This window comes from Protomyctophum parallelum, assembly GCF_964188405.1.
Source record: "Protomyctophum parallelum genome assembly, chromosome: 17".
Taxonomy (NCBI): Eukaryota; Metazoa; Chordata; class Actinopteri; order Myctophiformes; family Myctophidae; genus Protomyctophum; species Protomyctophum parallelum.
The window spans coordinates 47,504,502-47,523,594 of NC_139719.1; the positions used below are offsets into that span (position 1 = coordinate 47,504,502).

Sequence of the window (19,093 nt, forward strand, 5' to 3'; positions counted from 1 at the left end):
CAGGCTGCAATTCATAAATAGATCCTCCGGGGCGACGTTGCATAGACGATCAGTGAAATAATGGTTAAGTTCATCAGGGGTTGGTGAGGGTTGCTACCGGGTTGGCCGACCGGGAAGGTGTGCATTTTGAGTGTGGATACAACCGTCTTTACTTTTAATACACTATAATGACAACACGAGATATCCGTCTTGAACATGATCAGAGCGCAGCGTGTAGCGCGTCTCCCCCTCCCTCTCTCTCTCCCAACACGCGCACACACACACACACACACACACACACACACCGTCTAGTGGCTCTGATGACATGTGCTCCGCTGCTGGGGCCGTGCCACGAGCGGCCGTGTGTGCATCCTCGCAAACAGCGAAAATAGCCGATCTGCGACTGCAGGAGGAATAGGCTCGCAGCACTCTCGTCGGGAGGGGTGCAGCACAAATATCCTACGAGTAGGGCAACGAAATGGTCAGCTACTCCCTGATGCGAGCTCATCATTCCATAAAAATGAGCCATGAGTTGAATGAGTTGCTGGCAGCCTGGCAGGCAACGAGAGCGTAGCTTGATCGTTAGTTTCATCGTTTCATTAATTTGTTCCACCTGTGTATGTAGGCTACTCTCAGAAGCGCATTGAGTGTGTGTGTGTTACTGTGTTTGTCTCTTCTGCCGTCTGCAGGACTTTCAAATTATTGTAAACACAACATGAACATAGTACTCTTATTATGCATATCGCATTCTCGCCGAGATATATTTCGGAGTAAAAAAAATATATATATAATAATAAAAATATATAATAATAAAAATTAAAAAAACAAATGGTTCAAGGCCATAAATTAAGATTCGAGTGCCAACCTTAACGAGCGAACATTCGAACCCTGAATGTTCGGGGACAGCCTTAGTGTGTGTGTGTGTGTGTGTGTGTGTGTGTGTGTGTGTGTGTGTGTGTGTGTGTGTGTGTGTCTGGCGTGACATGTAGGGCAGGCTACCACGATGACTCAGCTGGCTGCTACCAGCCACCTCCACAGTGGAGGTGCTGAGTCAGAGGAGCAGGCTGGATAAACGTGGTCGTAAGTGGTAACTAAGTGGTGGTTTGTTCAAAACCTACAATCCACTAAATGATCACTCCCGTTCAGAACGGCAACGCTGAGTGCAGAAAACCCAGCTCGCAGCAACACAGTCAGCAGCATTCTGTACCCACATGTTTGGGAGTTTAAGCCATTTTGGGGCGGGAACCCCTTTTGGTGTTTATAGCATTATGTTATGCTTTAGCTATTGAAAAAAATAGCAGATCTACAAGCTTGTAGTTCTGCTATTTTTTAAAAATCTTGGAAACGTGGAACAAATCTTTGAATATATATTCTTCCAGGGCGAATGTTTTTAACTCAAATCTTTGCTTCTGGTGGGGGGTGGGGGGGGGGGGGTGTCCCTGGAACTACATGTTTTCAGATGGGGGGTCATAACCATAACCCCCCCCTGGTGGGGGGGGGGGGTCCCTGGAACTACATGTTTTCAGATGGGGCGTCATAACCATAACCATAACCACATCATTCTGTATTCTGTATCTTCCTCCTCCAGGGAGCCGGGTCGTACCTCCTCAACTACTTCCTGTACATCCTGTGGGCTCTGCTGTTCTCCTTCCTGGCCGTGTCCTTAGTGAGAGTGTTCGCTCCGTACGCCTGTGGCTCCGGGATCCCTGAGGTGAGCAGAGGTCCAGACGGGTCACTGGTGGACTGGTTTCTGACCTGCCCACAGCCCTCCTATGAGACACAGACTGGTTTCTGACCTGCCCACAGCCCTCCTATGAGACACAGACTGGTTTCTGACCTGCCCACAGCCCTCCTATGAGACACAGACTGGTTTCTGACCTGCCCACAGCCCTCCTATGAGACACAGACTGGTTTCTGAACCGCCCACAGCCCTCCTATGAGACACAGACTGGTTTCTGAACTGCCCACAACCCTCCTATGAGACACACACTGGTTTCTGACCTGCCCACAGCCCTCCTATGAGACACAGACTGGTTTCTGTCCTGCCCACAGCCCTCCTATGAGACACAGACTGGTTTCTGACCTGCCCACAGCCCTCCTATGAGACACAGACTGGTTTCTGACCTGCCCACAGCCCTCCTATGAGACACAGACTGGTTTCTGAACCGCCCACAGCCCTCCTATGAGACACAGACTGGTTTCTGAACTGCCCACAACCCTCCTATGAGACACACACTGGTTTCTGACCTGCCCACAGCCCTCCTATGAGACACAGACTGGTTTCTGACCTGCCCACAGCCCTCCTATGAGACACAGACTGGTTTCTGAACTGCCCACTGTCAGTCAGCCAGTCAGCCAGTTGAACCTGACTGTCATTAACCGAGACGTATTATTCTTCTATGTTCTGCCACACAGATCAAGACCATGACGCGAGCAGGACGCGACGGAGACGCAGCGCGCCCGGTGGAGCCCTGGCGTTAGCCTTGTTTGTATTTGTTGACAAAATTGTCAATATATTTAGCCTCAGTTTTAGTCATCATACAATTTACAATTTAGGCATTTAGCAGAGACTCTTAATCCAGAGCGACTTACATTAATGATGGGGAATACAAGCTAATAAAAACTGCAGGCCTTCTAGTCCTGGAAAGTTGCAATGCGAAAATGGAAGCCATCGTTCTCACGATAATGAAAATCTAAACATTTTTGTAAACAAATCTTTAAAAAAAAAGCTCAGTTTTGATTCAGCTTTCCTCAGTGAAGAACAGTAGTCAACGTACGTTGACTGCGTTTTATGCAAATGTGTAAAATAGGTGTGATGGAAGATGGAGGAATGCACATTATTAATAAAAGTGTTCGGGCGAGTGTTGTAACCAAACATGAACGGTGTATGTGTCTCTGACCAGGTCCAATCATTAAGGGTGTATGTGTCTCTGACCAGGTCCAATCATTAAGGGTGTATGTTTCTCTGACCAGGTCCAATCATTAAGGGTGCATGTTTCTCTGACCAGGTCCAATCATTAAGGGTGTATGTGTCTCTGACCAGGTCCAATCATTAAGGGTGTATGTGTCTCTGACCAGGTCCAATCATTAAGGGTGTATGTGTCTCTGACCAGGTCCAATCATTAAGGGTGTATGTGTCTCTGACCAGGTCCAATCATGAACGGTGTATGTGTCTCTGACCAGGTCCAATCATTAAGGGTGTATGTGTCTCTGACCAGGTCCAATCATTAAGGGTGCATGTTTCTCTGACCAGGTCCAATCATTAAGGGTGTATGTGTCTCTGACCAGGTCCAATCATTAAGGGTGTATGTGTCTCTGACCAGGTCCAATCATTAAGGGTGCATGTTTCTCTGACCAGGTCCAATCATTAAGGGTGCATGTTTCTCTGACCAGGTCCAATCATTAAGGGTGTATGTTTCTCTGACCAGGTCCAATCATTAAGGGTGCATGTTTCTCTGACCAGGTCCAATCATTAAGGGTGTATGTTTCTCTGACCAGGTCCAATCATTAAGGGTGTATGTGTCTCTGACCAGGTCCAATCATTAAGGGTGTATGTTTCTCTGACCAGGTCCAATCATTAAGGGTGCATGTTTCTCTGACCAGGTCCAATCATTAAGGGTGTATGTGTCTCTGACCAGGTCCAATCATTAAGGGTGTATGTGTCTCTGACCAGGTCCAATCATTAAGGGTGCATGTTTCTCTGACCAGGTCCAATCATTAAGGGTGTATGTTTCTCTGACCAGGTCCAATCATTAAGGGTGCATGTGTCTCTGACCAGGTCCAATCATTAAGGGTGTATGTTTCTCTGACCAGGTCCAATCATTAAGGGTGCATGTTTCTCTGACCAGGTCCAATCATTAAGGGTGTATGTGTCTCTGACCAGGTCCAATCATTAAGGGTGTATGTGTCTCTGACCAGGTCCAATCATTAAGGGTGCATGTTTCTCTGACCAGGTCCAATCATTAAGGGTGCATGTTTCTCTGACCAGGTCCAATCATTAAGGGTGCATGTTTCTCTGACCAGGTCCAATCAGAAGCAGCCAAAACGTTAAACCGCTGTATGCGTCTCTGACCAGGTCCTATCAGCAGCAGCGGCCCCTGGGGTGTCGGTGGCGTTCGGAGCTCCTATTGGAGGAGTTCTCTTCAGTCTGGAAGAGGTGGGTTCAAATTAACAGTTTGACTGCCCTAATTTATCCCAGTCATTCTTCTCATTTGCCGGAAATTGAACTTTGAAGACCCATTGCATATTATTTCATAATGTGACAATATCATCTCAAATGAAAGGGGAATCTTTCCTCTTTACTCAGAATTTTTTGTTATGTTTGTAGCATGTTGCGTTCTTTAGATACAGGCAGTTTTATACAGCTCGGTTTCACCCTAAACAGGCCTCTCGGAAAATGCTTTGGTATTTCGTTTCATTTGTTTGCAGAACACTTCTATTTTGCCCATAACATATTCCCTATTATAGTGACAGAGACATACCATATATCAAATGAAAGCTGTAACACTCTACTTTCACCAGGAACAGACATACAATTTATATCATGTTTACTTTTCAAAATGTAGCCATTTGAATGAGTCTAGCACTTTTCAGTCTAGCACTTTTCAGTATCTCGTTTTTGATCATTCATATTACAAGACACATATCATTATGCTGTGTTATATAATGCAATACCATGTCAGACATCAAATGAAAGCTAGAATCCTCTACTTTCACCAGGAAAAGAGATACATTTTCTATCCTTTTCAGTTTTCAAAATATAGGCTTTTGAATGAGTCCAACACTTTAGAAAAACATCTCAAAGTTTTGACCAGTCACATTTATATACCCATAGCATATTTTTGTAATAATGTGAACATGTCACGGAATATACCAATTGAAAGAGGAGCATTTCCTCTTTACCCAGAAAAAACAATTATGTTTGTAGCATGTTGCATTCTTTAGATACAGGCAGTTTTATACAGCTCGGTTTCACCCTAAACAGGCCTCTAGGAAAATCCTATGGCAATGATGCTCTTATGCTGGCAATTCTGATGAATGAAGTCACATGTGATGTGTAAAAGTTTTAGAAATAAAGCAAAACAAATGTATTTTCTCTTACACTTGCCTTTGGCTTTTCCAGGCCTTGCTGGACTGGATCTGGGGGGTGAGGGTTGAGGCTGGCTGATCTCAGCACCTAAATCAAATAAATAGATATATTTATTTATATGATGTGCAAAGAAATACATTTACACAGTACGCCAACTTGAATGTAACAAGTCTCACCAATTACAACAGGCCTAATGTATTTAGAATAATACAAGTAAATAATACAAGTAAAATAAATAATCTTACCTCCAGACACAACACCTGCACCAGCATCGTCCTAAATGCAAAAATATGATTTATTGACGTATAATCACTCACACACACACACACACACACACACACACACACACACACACACACACACACACACACACACACACACACACACACAAACCACAAAATAAGCTTTATTGACATATAATCGTTCAACATGCGTGTATAGAAACATACTCATTCAATGATTAGCTTTATCACACACACACACACACACTCCCGTTCTCTCTGTGTGGCGGTGGCGAGCGACACGACTTTACGATGATCCTCGTTCCACTGCGTCGTGGTTCCCTCGCTCGAGCAGTTTTGGTTTGGGGGCCGCTAACCCCCAAACGGTGAGAGATCTACCCATTATCACAAATTCCACACGCACTCCAGAGGGCCACTATAGTTCCACACTCACTCCAGAGGGCCACTATAGTTCCACACTCACTCCAGAGGGCCACTATAGTTCCACGCTCACTCCAGAGGGCCACTATAGTTCCACACTCACTCCAGAGGGCCACTATAGTTCCACACTCACTCCAGAGGGCCACTATAGTTCCACGCTCACTCCAGAGGGCCACTATAGTTCCACACTCACTCCAGAGGGCCACTATAGTTCCACACTCACTCCAGAGGGCCACTATAGTTCCACACTCACTCCACACTCACTGTAAATATAGAATGAGTTTATCAAATAACATTTCTTGGAGTGATACTAGACCACAAAATCAGCTGGAAACCCCATATTTCATATGTACGAGCTAAGATGGCAAGAATTGTCTCTATACTGGGGAAATCAAAACTAATTCTAAATCAAGGGGCACTGTACATTCCGTATTATTCCAGGTTTTACCATATCTTAATTATTGTGTGGAGATCTGGGGTAATACCTATAAAAGTAACTTAAAACATTGGTCATATTACAAAAGAGAGCAATAAGGATTGTGAAAAATGTCACATCACGGCCACTATAGTTCCACGCTCACTCCAGAGGGCCACTATAGTTCCACACTCACTCCGGAGGGCCACTATAGTTCCACACTCACTCCAGAGGGCCACTATAGTTCCACACTCACTCCGGAGGGCCACTATAGTTCCACGCTCACTCCAGAGGGCCACTATAGTTCCACACTCACTCCAGAGGGCCACTATAGTTCCACACTCACTCCAGAGGGCCACTATAGTTCCACACTCACTCCAGAGGGCCACTATAGTTCCACACTCACTCCGGAGGGTCACTATAGTTCCACACTCACTCTGGAGGGCCACATTGCATATTACTTTCATAGCAAAAATAGCAGATCTACAAGCTTGTAGATCAGCTATTTTTGGAATCCTGAAAAGTTACATTTTAATTTAATTTCAAATGCCTTCAATTATAGTTACTCTATGAACTAAATATACATACATCGGACATAAAAAAGGTAAATAACAATTTTATACTATTCATTAAGCTACTAATTTAGACTGAATTAATTAAACTCCGATATTAACCTGAGGGCCACACAGAGCATATCAACAGTGGGACTACTTACTTAGTAGTTGTCCATCCTCTTAACAGTTTGACGGCCACATTTTCACGGATCTAAAGCACAAATTATTTCCGCGTATGCTGCAAAGGTAATAAAACAATCTTGCCAGCGTAGAATATTTGATTAAAATGTGGGTAAAGCGTTTTATGGAGTCAAACTGTGAAGATGAATATCCTTAAATAAAGATTATTATTAAACCCTGTCTTTTCCTCCTCAGGTGAGCTACTACTTCCCTCTGAAGACGTTGTGGCGGTCCTTCTTCGCCGCCCTGGTGGCGGCGTTCACCCTGCGCTCCATCAACCCGTTCGGGAACAGCCGCCTGGTGCTGTTCTACGTGGAGTACCACACGCCCTGGTAGGAATAATAACGGTTCCATTTGTACCCTCTCAGAGTTAAATTAACATTGACTTTACATGGTTACATGGTTCTGTCCAATATAAACAGGTACATGGCAGAGCTGGTTCCGTTCATCCTGCTGGGCGTGTTCGGCGGGCTGTGGGGGACCCTCTTCATCCGCGCCAACATCGCCTGGTGCCGACGGCGCAAGACCACCCAGCTGGGCAGGTAGGAACCTCTAAGACCACCTCTAAGACCACCTCTAAGACCACCTCTAAACCCACCTCTAAGACCGCCTCTAAGACCGCCTCTAAGACCGCCTCTAAGACCACCTCTAAGACCGCCTCTAAGACCGCCTCTAAGACCGCCTCTAAGACCGCCTCTAAGACCACCTCTAAGACCACCTCTAAGACCGCCTCTAAGACCACCTCTAAGACCGCCTCTAAGACCACCTCTAAGACCACCCAGCTGGGCAGGTAGGAACCTCTAAGACCGCCTCTAAGACCACCTCTAAACCCACCTCTAAGACCACCTCTAAGACCACCTCTAAGACCACCTCTAAGACCACCTCTAAACCCACCTCTAAGACCACCTCTAAGACCACCTCTAAGACCACCCAGCTGGGCAGGTAACCACCGTTAACCTGTTCAAAACAGGAACCCCTTTTGGTGTTCCAAGCATTATGTTATACTTTAACTGTTGAAAAATAGCAGATCTACAAGCTATTTTTTAAAAGTCGTGAAACTGTGCCTCAAATCTTTGTTATATGTATTTGGTCCGCAACCACCAGGTACCCGGTTCTGGAGGTGGTTCTGGAGGTGGTTCTGGAGGTGACACTAAACCCTGTTCCCTCCCCCAGGTACCCGGTTCTGGAGGTGGTTCTGGAGGTGACACTAAACCCTGTTCCCTCCCCCAGGTACCCGGTTCTGGAGGTGATGGCGGTGACTTGCATCACGGCCCTGGTGGCGTTCCCTAACCCGTACACGCGGCGCAGCACGTCGGAGCTGATCTCGGAGCTGTTCAACGACTGCGGCGCCCTGGAGTCCTCGCAGCTGTGCGACTACGTCAACAACCCCAACATGTCGCGGCCCGTGGACGACATCCCCGACAGGCCCGCGGGCCCCGGGGTCTACAGCGCCCTCTGGCAGCTGGCGCTGGCGCTGGTCTTCAAGATCGTCATCACCATCTTCACGTTCGGCATGAAGGTATATTAATAATAATATTATTATTATATTATTATTATTATTCACGTTCGGCATGAAGGTATATTAATAATAAATATTATTATATTATTATTATTATTATTATTATTCACGTTCGGCATGAAGGTATACCGTCTCTTAAACCCCATTTAGGCCTCAGAATTAGACCTCAAAATTAAAAACAAATATTCTAAATCCTCTTCACTATTTTTGAAAGTTCATAGCGCGCCACTCGGTGGCGTGCTATGAGCTTGTAGATCTGCTATTTTTCAATAGCTAAATAATAACATAATATTTAAAACACCAAAAGGGGTTCCTGCGGTTAAATTAGGGTTAAATAACTAAGCCCATTTAAAAAGAAAAAAGGCTTCTAAACTGTTTCTACAGCTCCATCTCAATGAATTAGAATATTTTGTTAAAGTTAATTTTCATCTGTAATATAATTCAAAAAGTGAAACTTCCATTCCATTATTCTCAAATCATAAAGTGAAGTATTTAAAACATTTTTTTTGTTTTAATCTTGATGAGCTACAGAGTACAGCTCATGAAAATAAAATCATCATCATCATCTCAATGAATTAGAATATTTTACGAGACCACTACATTTTTTTTTTATATATATATTTTTTTAAACGAGAAATGTCGACCATCTGAAAAGTATATTAATGTATGCAGTTACTACTTGGTCTGGGCTACTTTTGAACACATTATTTCACACATTTTCACCCCCCCCCCCCTTTTCCCCTCACTGTATATTCTGTTTCTTTTCCCTTTTTGCTTCCTTTATGATGAATTCCTGTTCTGTTCTTTAACTATATAGAAGTGTCTATTTGTATGTCTCTAAATGTTTTGATGAATTGAACATGGACCCTGTTGTATTAGTGTAATGCTTAATTGGGTCGTCCACTCACAGTTAACAGTCTTTGTATTGAGTTTGTGCTTTAAATGTACTGTAACTCTGCAAACTGTTAATAAATATTTCAATCAATCAATCAATCAATCAATGGGGCGTGGCATGGAGGTGATCAGCCTGTGGCACTGTTGAGGTGTTCTGGAAGCCCAGGTCTGCTTTGATAACAGCCGTAAATTAATTTTAGTCAGACAGTCAGTGTGTGTCCAGTGGAAACCTCTATGAATCTGATCTCAGGTCAGAATGGGTTAATTGTTCAGTCTCATGTCTCACATGTCTCCCCCTCCCCCATGTGCCCCTCCCCCTCCCCCAGATCCCGTCGGGCCTGTTCATCCCCAGCATGGCGGTGGGCGCCATCGCCGGGCGCATGGTGGGCATCGCCGTGGAGCAGATGGCGTTCCACCACCACCACTGGATCATCTTCAAGAACTGGTGCCGCCCGGGAGCCGACTGCGTCACCCCCGGACTCTACGCCATGGTGGGGGGGGGGCCTGTCTGGGTGAGTGTTAGACTCTACACCATGGTGGGGGGGGGGGGGGGGGGGGCTGTCTGGGTGAGTGTTAAGGCTCATACATAGTCTGGGTTTTCGGTGGTTAGGTGACCACCGAACTACAACATGACGTCACTGAGCCGCGGTGAAGAGCAAACCACTGCCACCGCTCCAGCCCTTCTCTCTGTTTTTACTCACCACCGCTCAACGTTATTTCAGCTCCGGTGGTCAGCTCACCACCGGAGCGGTGGTCAGCTCACCACCGCCGCTCGCCGTGCTCACGCAGGTGAGAGAGACGGAGACAGACGCCGTCGGTTGGTTTTGGTCGCAGGAAAATTAACCCATTCTGACCTGAGATCAGATTCTAAAATATGTCTTCTACATCCTGACAGTTTCATTATTAACCCATTCTGACCTGAGATCAGATTCTAAAATATGTCTTCTACATCCTGACAGTTTCATTATTAACCCATTCTGACCTGAGATCAGATTCTAAAAGTGTCTTCGATTTTTCAAAAATAGCAGACCTACAAGCTCGTAGCGCGCCACTGCTATTTTTCAATAGCTAAAGCACGACATGATGCTAACACCAAAAGTGGGTCCAAAAAAAAGCTATGTTTCTATGTCAGTCGTTCTTCGATTTTTTTCAAAAATAGCAGACCTACAAGCTCGTAGCGCGCCACTCGGTGGCGCGCTATGAGCTTGTAGATCTGCTATTTTTCAATAGCTAAAGCATAACATAATGCTAACGCCAAAAGGGGTTCCCGCTCCAAAATGGGTTAAATGATTTTTAGTTTTAGACGTTTTTTGTCTCTCGAATGTATAGTTTTCGTTTAGTTTTTAGTCGACCCGGAATGTCTTGGTGTTAAGTCTAGTTTTAGTCGACTAAATGTCATAAGATTTCAGTCGACTAAATCTATGGTTGATTTAGTCGACTAAAATGTATTTTGGCGGGCCTTGATGCCGTCGTAATGGCTGATTTTACACTCAAAAACATTGTTTAATAACTGTCCTCCTGTAGGACAGCGCCACCTAGAGGGTTAGGCTCTTCATCTGGTCAAACTCAATATGTCAGTGATCCACCCACTTAAATAGACACCCACGGCCATGGGTTTGATTGATTGATTGAAATATTTATTAACAGTTTGTAGAATTACAGTACATTTCAAGTACAAACTCAATACAAAGACTGTGTTCTGTGAGTGGACGACCCAATTAAGCATTACACTTGTTTACAACAGGGTCCACATTGTTCAATTCATCAAAACATTTAGAGACATACAAATAGACATTTCTATGTAGTTAAAGAACAGAACAGGAATTCATCATAGGCTATAGGAAGCAAAAGGGAAAAGATACATATACAGTGAGGGGAAAGGGGGGGGGGGTAGGGGGATTCAGATTTTACAGAGGCCAGTTTCGAATTGCAGCCATCCGTAGGTGCCCTTTGAGAGCGGTTTTGAAGGAGTCAAGGGATTCACATGTCTTAATGACTGTTGGTAGGGCGTTTCACATTTTGGTGGCATAGGAGCGAAAAGAATTTAGTCCCTTGTTTGTGCCGAATCTGGGTTGTACATGGTTTGTTGCACTCCCTCTGGTGTTGTGGGTGTGGACTTCGTTTACATTAAGGAAGTATTTAGACAGGTACATGGGTATCCTAGTGGTGTATCGAATCTTGTGGACCAGACCCATTGCAAGATGCTGTACTCACGTTAGTAGTCAGTGGGTGGAACCAACACAACATGGTCATTAGATCAATTAACGAAATATCATTAAATACAGTACAAATACACATTTCTCAAATCCACAACAGTGGAATAAGCAAAAGGACATTGTGAAGTTGCCCGAGGGCCAAGGCTCCAAAAACGTCAGCGATGCTTTTTGTGGATTTTATTTCTCCCAACTTCAGCTCCGGTGCAGATATTCACAATGAAAGAATATCAAACTGCAAAAACAATACTGGCCAAAAGTACAAAATGAAGAACTCAAGAATACCTAATGCAAAACTTAGGACAATGGAAAAATAACCAAACTGCACTAGGCTATGCCCCTGGACTGGGCCCTAGCAGCTCTCTCACTGGGCTGTCAGCATGATGCCTGCCCGAGCATCACTGACTAGCTCTGCCTGCAGTCTCCCCTTTATAGGGGAGGATCCTACCACCCACAGAGAAGCAATTAACCATACACAGCTTACCTTAATCAGTGTGTGTGTGTGTGTATAGGGCACGGGCTGCCCCGTGGAATGCACTTCCCATTGCAGTCAGAACTGCAGCATCACTCCCAGTCTTTGATACAGACTTATAGCATGTTATGTAGACAGCACTATAATTGCATTGTATGTAGTCATAGCACGGCATAGTACATATGTATAGCATAGTAGTATATATGTATAGTTTATATGTATAGTTTCATTATACATCGGCAGTGGCTCAGGGGTAGAGTGCCTGGATGGCAACCGTAAGGTTGCCAGTTCAAACCCGGGCTCCCCCAGAGTTACTGTCGAAGTGTCCTTGAGCAAGACACTGAACCCCTAATTGCTCCCGATGTGCTAGTTGGTGCCTTGCATGGTTTCCGCTGCCATCGGTGTATGAATGGGTGAATGTAATGCACAATCTCTGTAAAGCGCCTTGGATAAAGGCGCTATATAAATGCACCATTTACCATTTATTATATAGATATTTTACCGTCCCCGGGACGTCGGGACGCCGTTAATCTCGAGCCCTGATATGTATAGTTTATATGTAATGTTTCATTATATAGATATTCCACCGTTACTTTCATAGCTTACGCATGTTTCTTGATAAATGTTTTTATGTGATGTATTCCCATGCTTTTTTTGTTCTTGCTTAATGTAAGTCACTCTGGATTAAGAGAGTCTGCTAAATGCCTAAATTGTAAAATGTGACAGACATCATGATTATTATAGAATCTAAGACCGTGATTCACATAATCAGGTATTATTACTTAGGCAACAATTCAAATATATACAGCATACGATAAAGAAATTATTTAAAAAAATGGCTGATGGGGAAGTCCTCGTTCATTCCCTTTGGGGACATTGTATTTAAAGTGTAAATCCAAAAGGATTCACGTTGTAGCAACAATCTATTCAGATCCCCTCCTCGCCTGCATGGGGGGGGTGTGTGTGTGTGTGTGTGTGTGTGTGTGTGTGTGTGTGTGAGCGCGCGCGTGTGCGCGCGTGTGTCATGCGCACATGCAACCATTCGGGTGTGATTGACCATGAACATGTTTACTGCACCCCCGGCTTCTAAAGGTCACAGCCTTTGGATACATAATAACCCATGAGTGTGTGTGTCTGGGTGCGCTCAACTGCTCTGAAGAAGATTAGTAGTAAACAGAGAGCAGCCACAGATGTGCAACGCTCGCTCACTCACACACACACACACACACACACACACACACACACACACACAAACCTGTCCTCTCCTCAGAGGCTCAGGTGTGTAGCCTGAAGCCCAATCTCAAAGACAGTTGATCAACAAGGTTAAATCAGGCTCTCTCATTTTAACCTCCTCTCTCTGTCTCTCTCTCCCCCCATGCAGTCCACGGCTTCGTCGTCCCTGCTCTCCATGAGGCCCCAGACCCCCCCGCGGGGACGACGAGGAGGAGGACGGCGTGGACGTGCCTGACGGACAGGCGGCGTGGAAAAAGGCCCCGCCCCCCCTGCCCACCCCGGAGGAGAAGATGAGGCAGGTGGCCAAGAACGTGCCCACAGACATTGTCCCTATCAACGTCACAGGTAGGACACCACCAACCGCCCTCCTCCAGTCATCTGATTAGCTCTTTTGGACATCTAGTTTTCCTTTGGCCCTTTGGACATCTAGTGACCAGACCCTGTGAGCGGTGCCGTCATTCATCATAAAATATATTAGTTCTGTGTCATGTTCTAGCGCCGCCCCACACCACCCACCTAGTCTCATTAGCGTGACCTTCCTATTTGAGGCTGGTTTGGCCTCATCCAATCTAATGTTCTCACCTACTACTACTACATTATTAACCTTTTCACTGTCCGTTGATGTTTCTGTGCTTTGAGTGGATACATTGTATCTGCCCAGCCACAGTGAATGAAGCTGTATGTCTGCCAGCCTCGTCTCCTTTACTATTCCGTTTTTATCTCCCCTCCCACAAACTGTGTGTGTGTGTGTGTGTGTGTGTGTGTGTGTGTGTGTGTGTGTGTGTGTGTGTGTGTGTGTGTGTGTGTGTGTGTGTGTGTGTGTGTGATGCGGATCCTGAAAAAGTTTCCTCTCAGCCGCCCCCTCCCCGAGGCTCTGAGTCAATCTACCGCTGCGGAATGGATCGAGGGGCAATTGTGTTACGTACGTGACATAATTCAGCCCCAGCTCAGCTCCAGTACAACCCGGGTGCGCCACAAACGTGTGAGTAGGAACAAACTTTCCTTCTTGTGGCAGCACAGACGATCGAAAGCGATTCAGATCATTCTAAATGACAGCGAGTACCCCGACCCGCCTCCCTGCCCCAGTGACGCCACGATGGTTAAAAACCACTATGAAAATAAATGTCGCAGCCAGACAATGATCAGTGATCCACTCCCATTACCACCGTGGGAAAATAGCCTACAACCAGTACGGCCCGCTGCCTTTCCCATCACCTCCCACTTTACACCTGATGAAGTAGGGTCTGTTTTGCACAGCCTACCAAATGACAGGGCTAGTGGCATAGATGGGGTAACCTATGAAAGTCTTAAGACTGCACAGTCATGTGAGAAATTAACATCCATCTTTAATGTCTGCCTGGACAATAAGAGAGTGCCCGAATCCTGGAAAGGAGCCATGATTCACCGTATCCCAAAAAAAGACAATGTACCTGATGATCCATCTACATGGAGAGACATTTCCCTCCTCCCCACCATCTATAAAGTGTTCATGAAATGTATCCTGTCTCGTGTGCTTCCCTGGCTGACAGACAATAGGTGAATCCCAATTGGGAGTGTAGACACTGAGCACTGCGTATTTCTGGGTATATGACGTCACAGCGCCGCGCCGGAGTGCTTCCCAATCCAAAGGGCTCTAAATACTCGTTCATCCAGTGCACTAGGGCCACGCACTATTTTTCCCCGCCCGAGCCTGCTTCCAAAGACCAGTGGGGATGTACCCAATGGCATCTTGTCACCTTAGAATCAATACATCTACCTGGGGTATTTATTGACATTATTAGGGATGTGTATGAAACATCATTCATACAAGTCATCTGTGGGAAACAGCTGACAGACCCAATACCTCTCCAAGTAGGCATTACAACAGGCTGCCCATGGAGTGCCATTAACTTTGTTCTTGCCATCAATGGGTGGATTAAGTGGTTGTGTGACTGTGCCCCACCCAATGTGCTGTCCCCAAACCCCATCCAGGGTTATGAGGACGACGTACAGTTAGCCTCTCGGGAAGAGAAACATGCTCGCTAGAACAGATAGATTTCTGGACTGGTCCGGTCTAGAGGCAAAACACACTAAGTGTGCTGTTCTCTACCAGAGGCCTAGTGGTGGCAACCGCTGGTATAAGTCTAAGGCTGACAAAACCCCTGAGTTCACCATCAACTCACAGCCCATACGTGTGTATGACCTACATGAGTCATACAACTACCTAGGGCATAGGTTTAATATTGCAGGGGAATGGAAAGAACAGGTTGAGTACGTTACATCTGAGTTTACAGCTAGGCTGAACCTGATTGACGCTTCACCACTACCACTGCTGATGAAGTTGGAGGCTATCAGGCAGGTTGCCCTGACTAGAGTACAACACCTCTTCTCCAACGTTCATCTGGCATGTAAAACACTTAGTGATCTAAATGACAGTGTAGTTCACTCTGTGAGGAAGTGGTTCGGGCTCAACACCCACACCACCAGAGACATTCTTTTCCAGTCCAAACAGGACGTTGGGTTTGGCGTGCCGAACGTGGAGTGGATATATAACGCCACAAGGCTGGCTCACTTGATAAACATGCTAAACAGTGATGACACGACTGTCAGGGAACTTTCTAGATCTTCTCTGTTTCTAGATATGAAACGGCGTAAAGTGCCGTCCTGGCAGCAGAGGGCGAGCCAAGTTTCCTGGGGCCCAACCTTAAAATGGACTCACATGCTACTGGGTTTGGGGTGTCGTCAGATTGGCCTGACCTCAATGACCTCTGTGTGAGAACTGGAGTATCTCTGTGCTGGGTTCGACCTGACTCTCAATCTGTAGCAGTTTCTGAGGACATTATTACCAGCTGTTCGATCTCAGTAAGGAGTACTGTATACTGTAATTGATACGGAACACCATGTATCACCAGTCAATGCACGGAGGTACCTTATAATGCTACAACAGCAAAAACAACAACAACACTGGACTGGTTTAAAACTACAAGGGAAGCTAGCTTGCCTTCCCGATGCAGACCACACCGTATCTCATACAATATTCAAGAATTATGCAGTCGATGAGGACATAGTCACCTTTACAGTCAAAGCCAGATTACAGGTCCTTCCAACCAGACTCAATCTCTCTCTGTGGTACCCTAACACGTTTCCTCCTCATTGTCTGCACCATGACCACACTCCACTTACAGAAACACTGTCACATATTCTTAATGGCTGCTATGTATATAAGGGGATGTACATTGCTCGGCACGACAGAATTGTTGACCTATTAGCTAAGGACATAAGTTAATATGTTTCATCATCTGCCAAAATGTATAAGCACTCACGTGTCTCAACTGCCATGTTCATGCACAATAATGAAAATGATGCTTTTTCAGATGTCACAGCTAATACACCAGATATTGTTGTTGTTGATGAGGACAGTAGAGAAGTGACCATTTTGGAAGTGGCATGTACATTTGACCACAGTATGGAAGAGGCATTCCTTACCAAGGTGCTTAAGTACCAGCGTATTAAGGATGCTATTATGCAGCTTGGCTACAGATGTAAACTACTTGTGTTCATATTTGGAAGCCTCCACAAATCAGTCGTGAGGGGCCTGCAGATTGCAGGCATGCCCAAGCCGAGAGCTAAGGCATCGGCAAAATTCTGTTCAGTGTCTGCAATATTTGGCAGTCGCCATATATGGAGAAGGCGATGCTTTCTGTACCCGTGATCTGTATCTGAAGCACTTGTTATAGAGTTTTCTCAAGTTTGCGCATCCACTACTGTTTGTGTTCAAGAAGTTTCTTGTAAAATGTGAATACAAATAAAGATGTTGTGTGTGTGTGTGTGTGTGTGTGTGTGTGTGTGTGTGTGTGTGTGTGTGTGTGTGTGTGTGTGTGTGTGTGTGTGTGTGTGTGTGTGTGTGTGTGTGTGTGTGTGTGTGTGTGTGTGTGTGTGTGTGTGTGTGTGTGTGTGTGTGTGTGTGTGTGTGTGTGTGTGTGTGTGTGCGCGCGCGCGCGTCTCAGGGAGCAGATCCTGCGTGTGAAGGGGGAGGAGGAGGGAATTCCTCTCCTGCTCGTGGGGAACAAGTCGGACCTGGAGGATCGGCGCCAGGTGTCGGCCGCCGAGGTGACGAGCCGAGCCGCCGAATGGGGCGTCCAGTACGTGGAGACGTCGGCCAAGACGCGGAGGCGCGCCCTTTCATATTTACATGTCTATTTCAGCTCTGACACTTATTTCAGACATGCTCTAGTATGTGAAGAGTCTGCCTGTGCTATTAACTCTTTTAAGCTTTTCTCCATTGGTGAAAAGCTGGAGTTTGCGCGATGGCAGCAGGCTCTCAGTCAAATCTGGTCACATATTATATTATAATTATATAATGTATACCATATATTATGATATACATAATGCATATTATGCCAATCACTGTGTTGAGTCAAACTATTTCACCTTTCTATGTTGCCGTATACAGTTCAGCGCTACAATGGCACTGCTTTAAGCACAATCTGTACTTCATAATATATGTATAAAACAGTGGTTCCCAAACTTATTCATGTCCTCAAATTGACACAATTCTTTCCCGTGGACCCCCATTTGAAAAGATATGCCAGGGACCCCCATAAGAGAAGATTATTTAAAAGATATGCCAGAGACCCCATAAGAGATTTTATTCGCAACCCGTTTAATGTCAAGGACCCCCAGTTTGACATGCATTAGTCTACGGACCCCCGTTTAATGGGGTTTCTCTCTCTGGGACCCCCAATTTATATTGTAAAATCAATGTTAATTTAACTCTGAGAGTGTACAAATTTGATGATGTGTCGAGTTGCTTTGCACAATTAGAGAGTACCATTTAGTTCCATGTGTTACACTCTCAGAGTTACAGACCCATAAGGGTTCCATTTGGATCCTAACTATCATTTAGCTGGGGACCCCCTGGAACTCCCCCAAGGACCCCTGGGGGTCCCCGGACCCCACTTTGGGAACCGCAGATTTAAGAGATGGATTTTTGGACGAAACAAAAGTATTTATTGTAAACCAAAAAGTGTAAAGCTTTACATTGCAATGATAGTAATGATTGCTATAGATGTTCAGTTAAAATCTATAGGCTATGTAGTCGGCCACCAACCAACCCCCCATCTGAACATCTGAACCCCCCCCCCCAGAAGCAAAGATATGAGTTAAAAACATTCGCTCTGAAAGGATATATATTCAAAGATTTGCACCACATTTTCTCGATTTATTTTTTCTCCAAAAATAGCAGATCTACAAGCACCGAGTGCCTATGAGCTTGTAGATCTGCTATTTTTCAATAGCTAAAGTGTAACATGATGCTTAAAACACCAAAAGGGGTTCCCGCCCAGAATGGGCCAACCTTAAGTCCAAAGTGTGTAATGAAAAGTGAAGTGTGAGTGAACATCTGTCCACTCTTTGTTGGTGTTAATTTAACCAAAATTGGACCCATCAGGGTTCATTTGGTTCCATTACTACACTCTTCAGAGTTCAAGTATTTGACTGTGAATGTACTGGTGTTTTATTTTTGTATTAGTTGCCAGTGTTTAAATTTCAAAGAAAAGGTTGAACATAACATGTGTCGTATTGAGTTGTAATTCTGCATAGAATTGGTCTCGACCCAGGATTGTACTTTTTGCTCATGTTGTGCAATATTTATCGTATTGTATTGATGAGAAATCTACCCTGACCATGTTTAGGTCTAATATTGTAATAATAATAATAATATAGAGTGTATAATGAAAGATGTTCCATAATCATTCATAGCATTAAGGGCCCTTAATGCGTCTAAAGGTGTTTTCAAACGAGCAGTGATTTAAGGCGCCTATACTTCATTTTCAATGAGAACTGCGTTTTTTTGCTTTTTCCTGTACACGCGGAGAAGTCAACGACAAGCGCATTGACGCGGCC

The 19,093-nt window shown here is 45.1% G+C and overlaps 1 protein-coding gene across 1 annotated transcript; it reads left to right on the plus strand.

Annotated features, from left to right (window-relative positions):
• Positions 1–982: 982 nt before the first annotated feature.
• On the plus strand, positions 983–17,812 carry LOC310874094 (H(+)/Cl(-) exchange transporter 4-like; the record flags this gene model as incomplete). Its single annotated transcript, XM_083786769.1, has 11 exons — positions 983–1,042; positions 1,568–1,690; positions 2,395–2,433; positions 4,055–4,135; positions 7,075–7,211; positions 7,302–7,421; positions 8,110–8,398; positions 9,619–9,804; positions 13,359–13,555; positions 14,055–14,192; positions 17,197–17,812. 9 exons carry the CDS (start codon positions 983–985, stop codon positions 13,443–13,445), a joined length of 1,122 nt encoding a protein of 373 aa, XP_083642895.1. The 3' UTR covers positions 13,446–13,555; positions 14,055–14,192; positions 17,197–17,812.
• Positions 17,813–19,093: the final 1,281 nt, after the last annotated feature.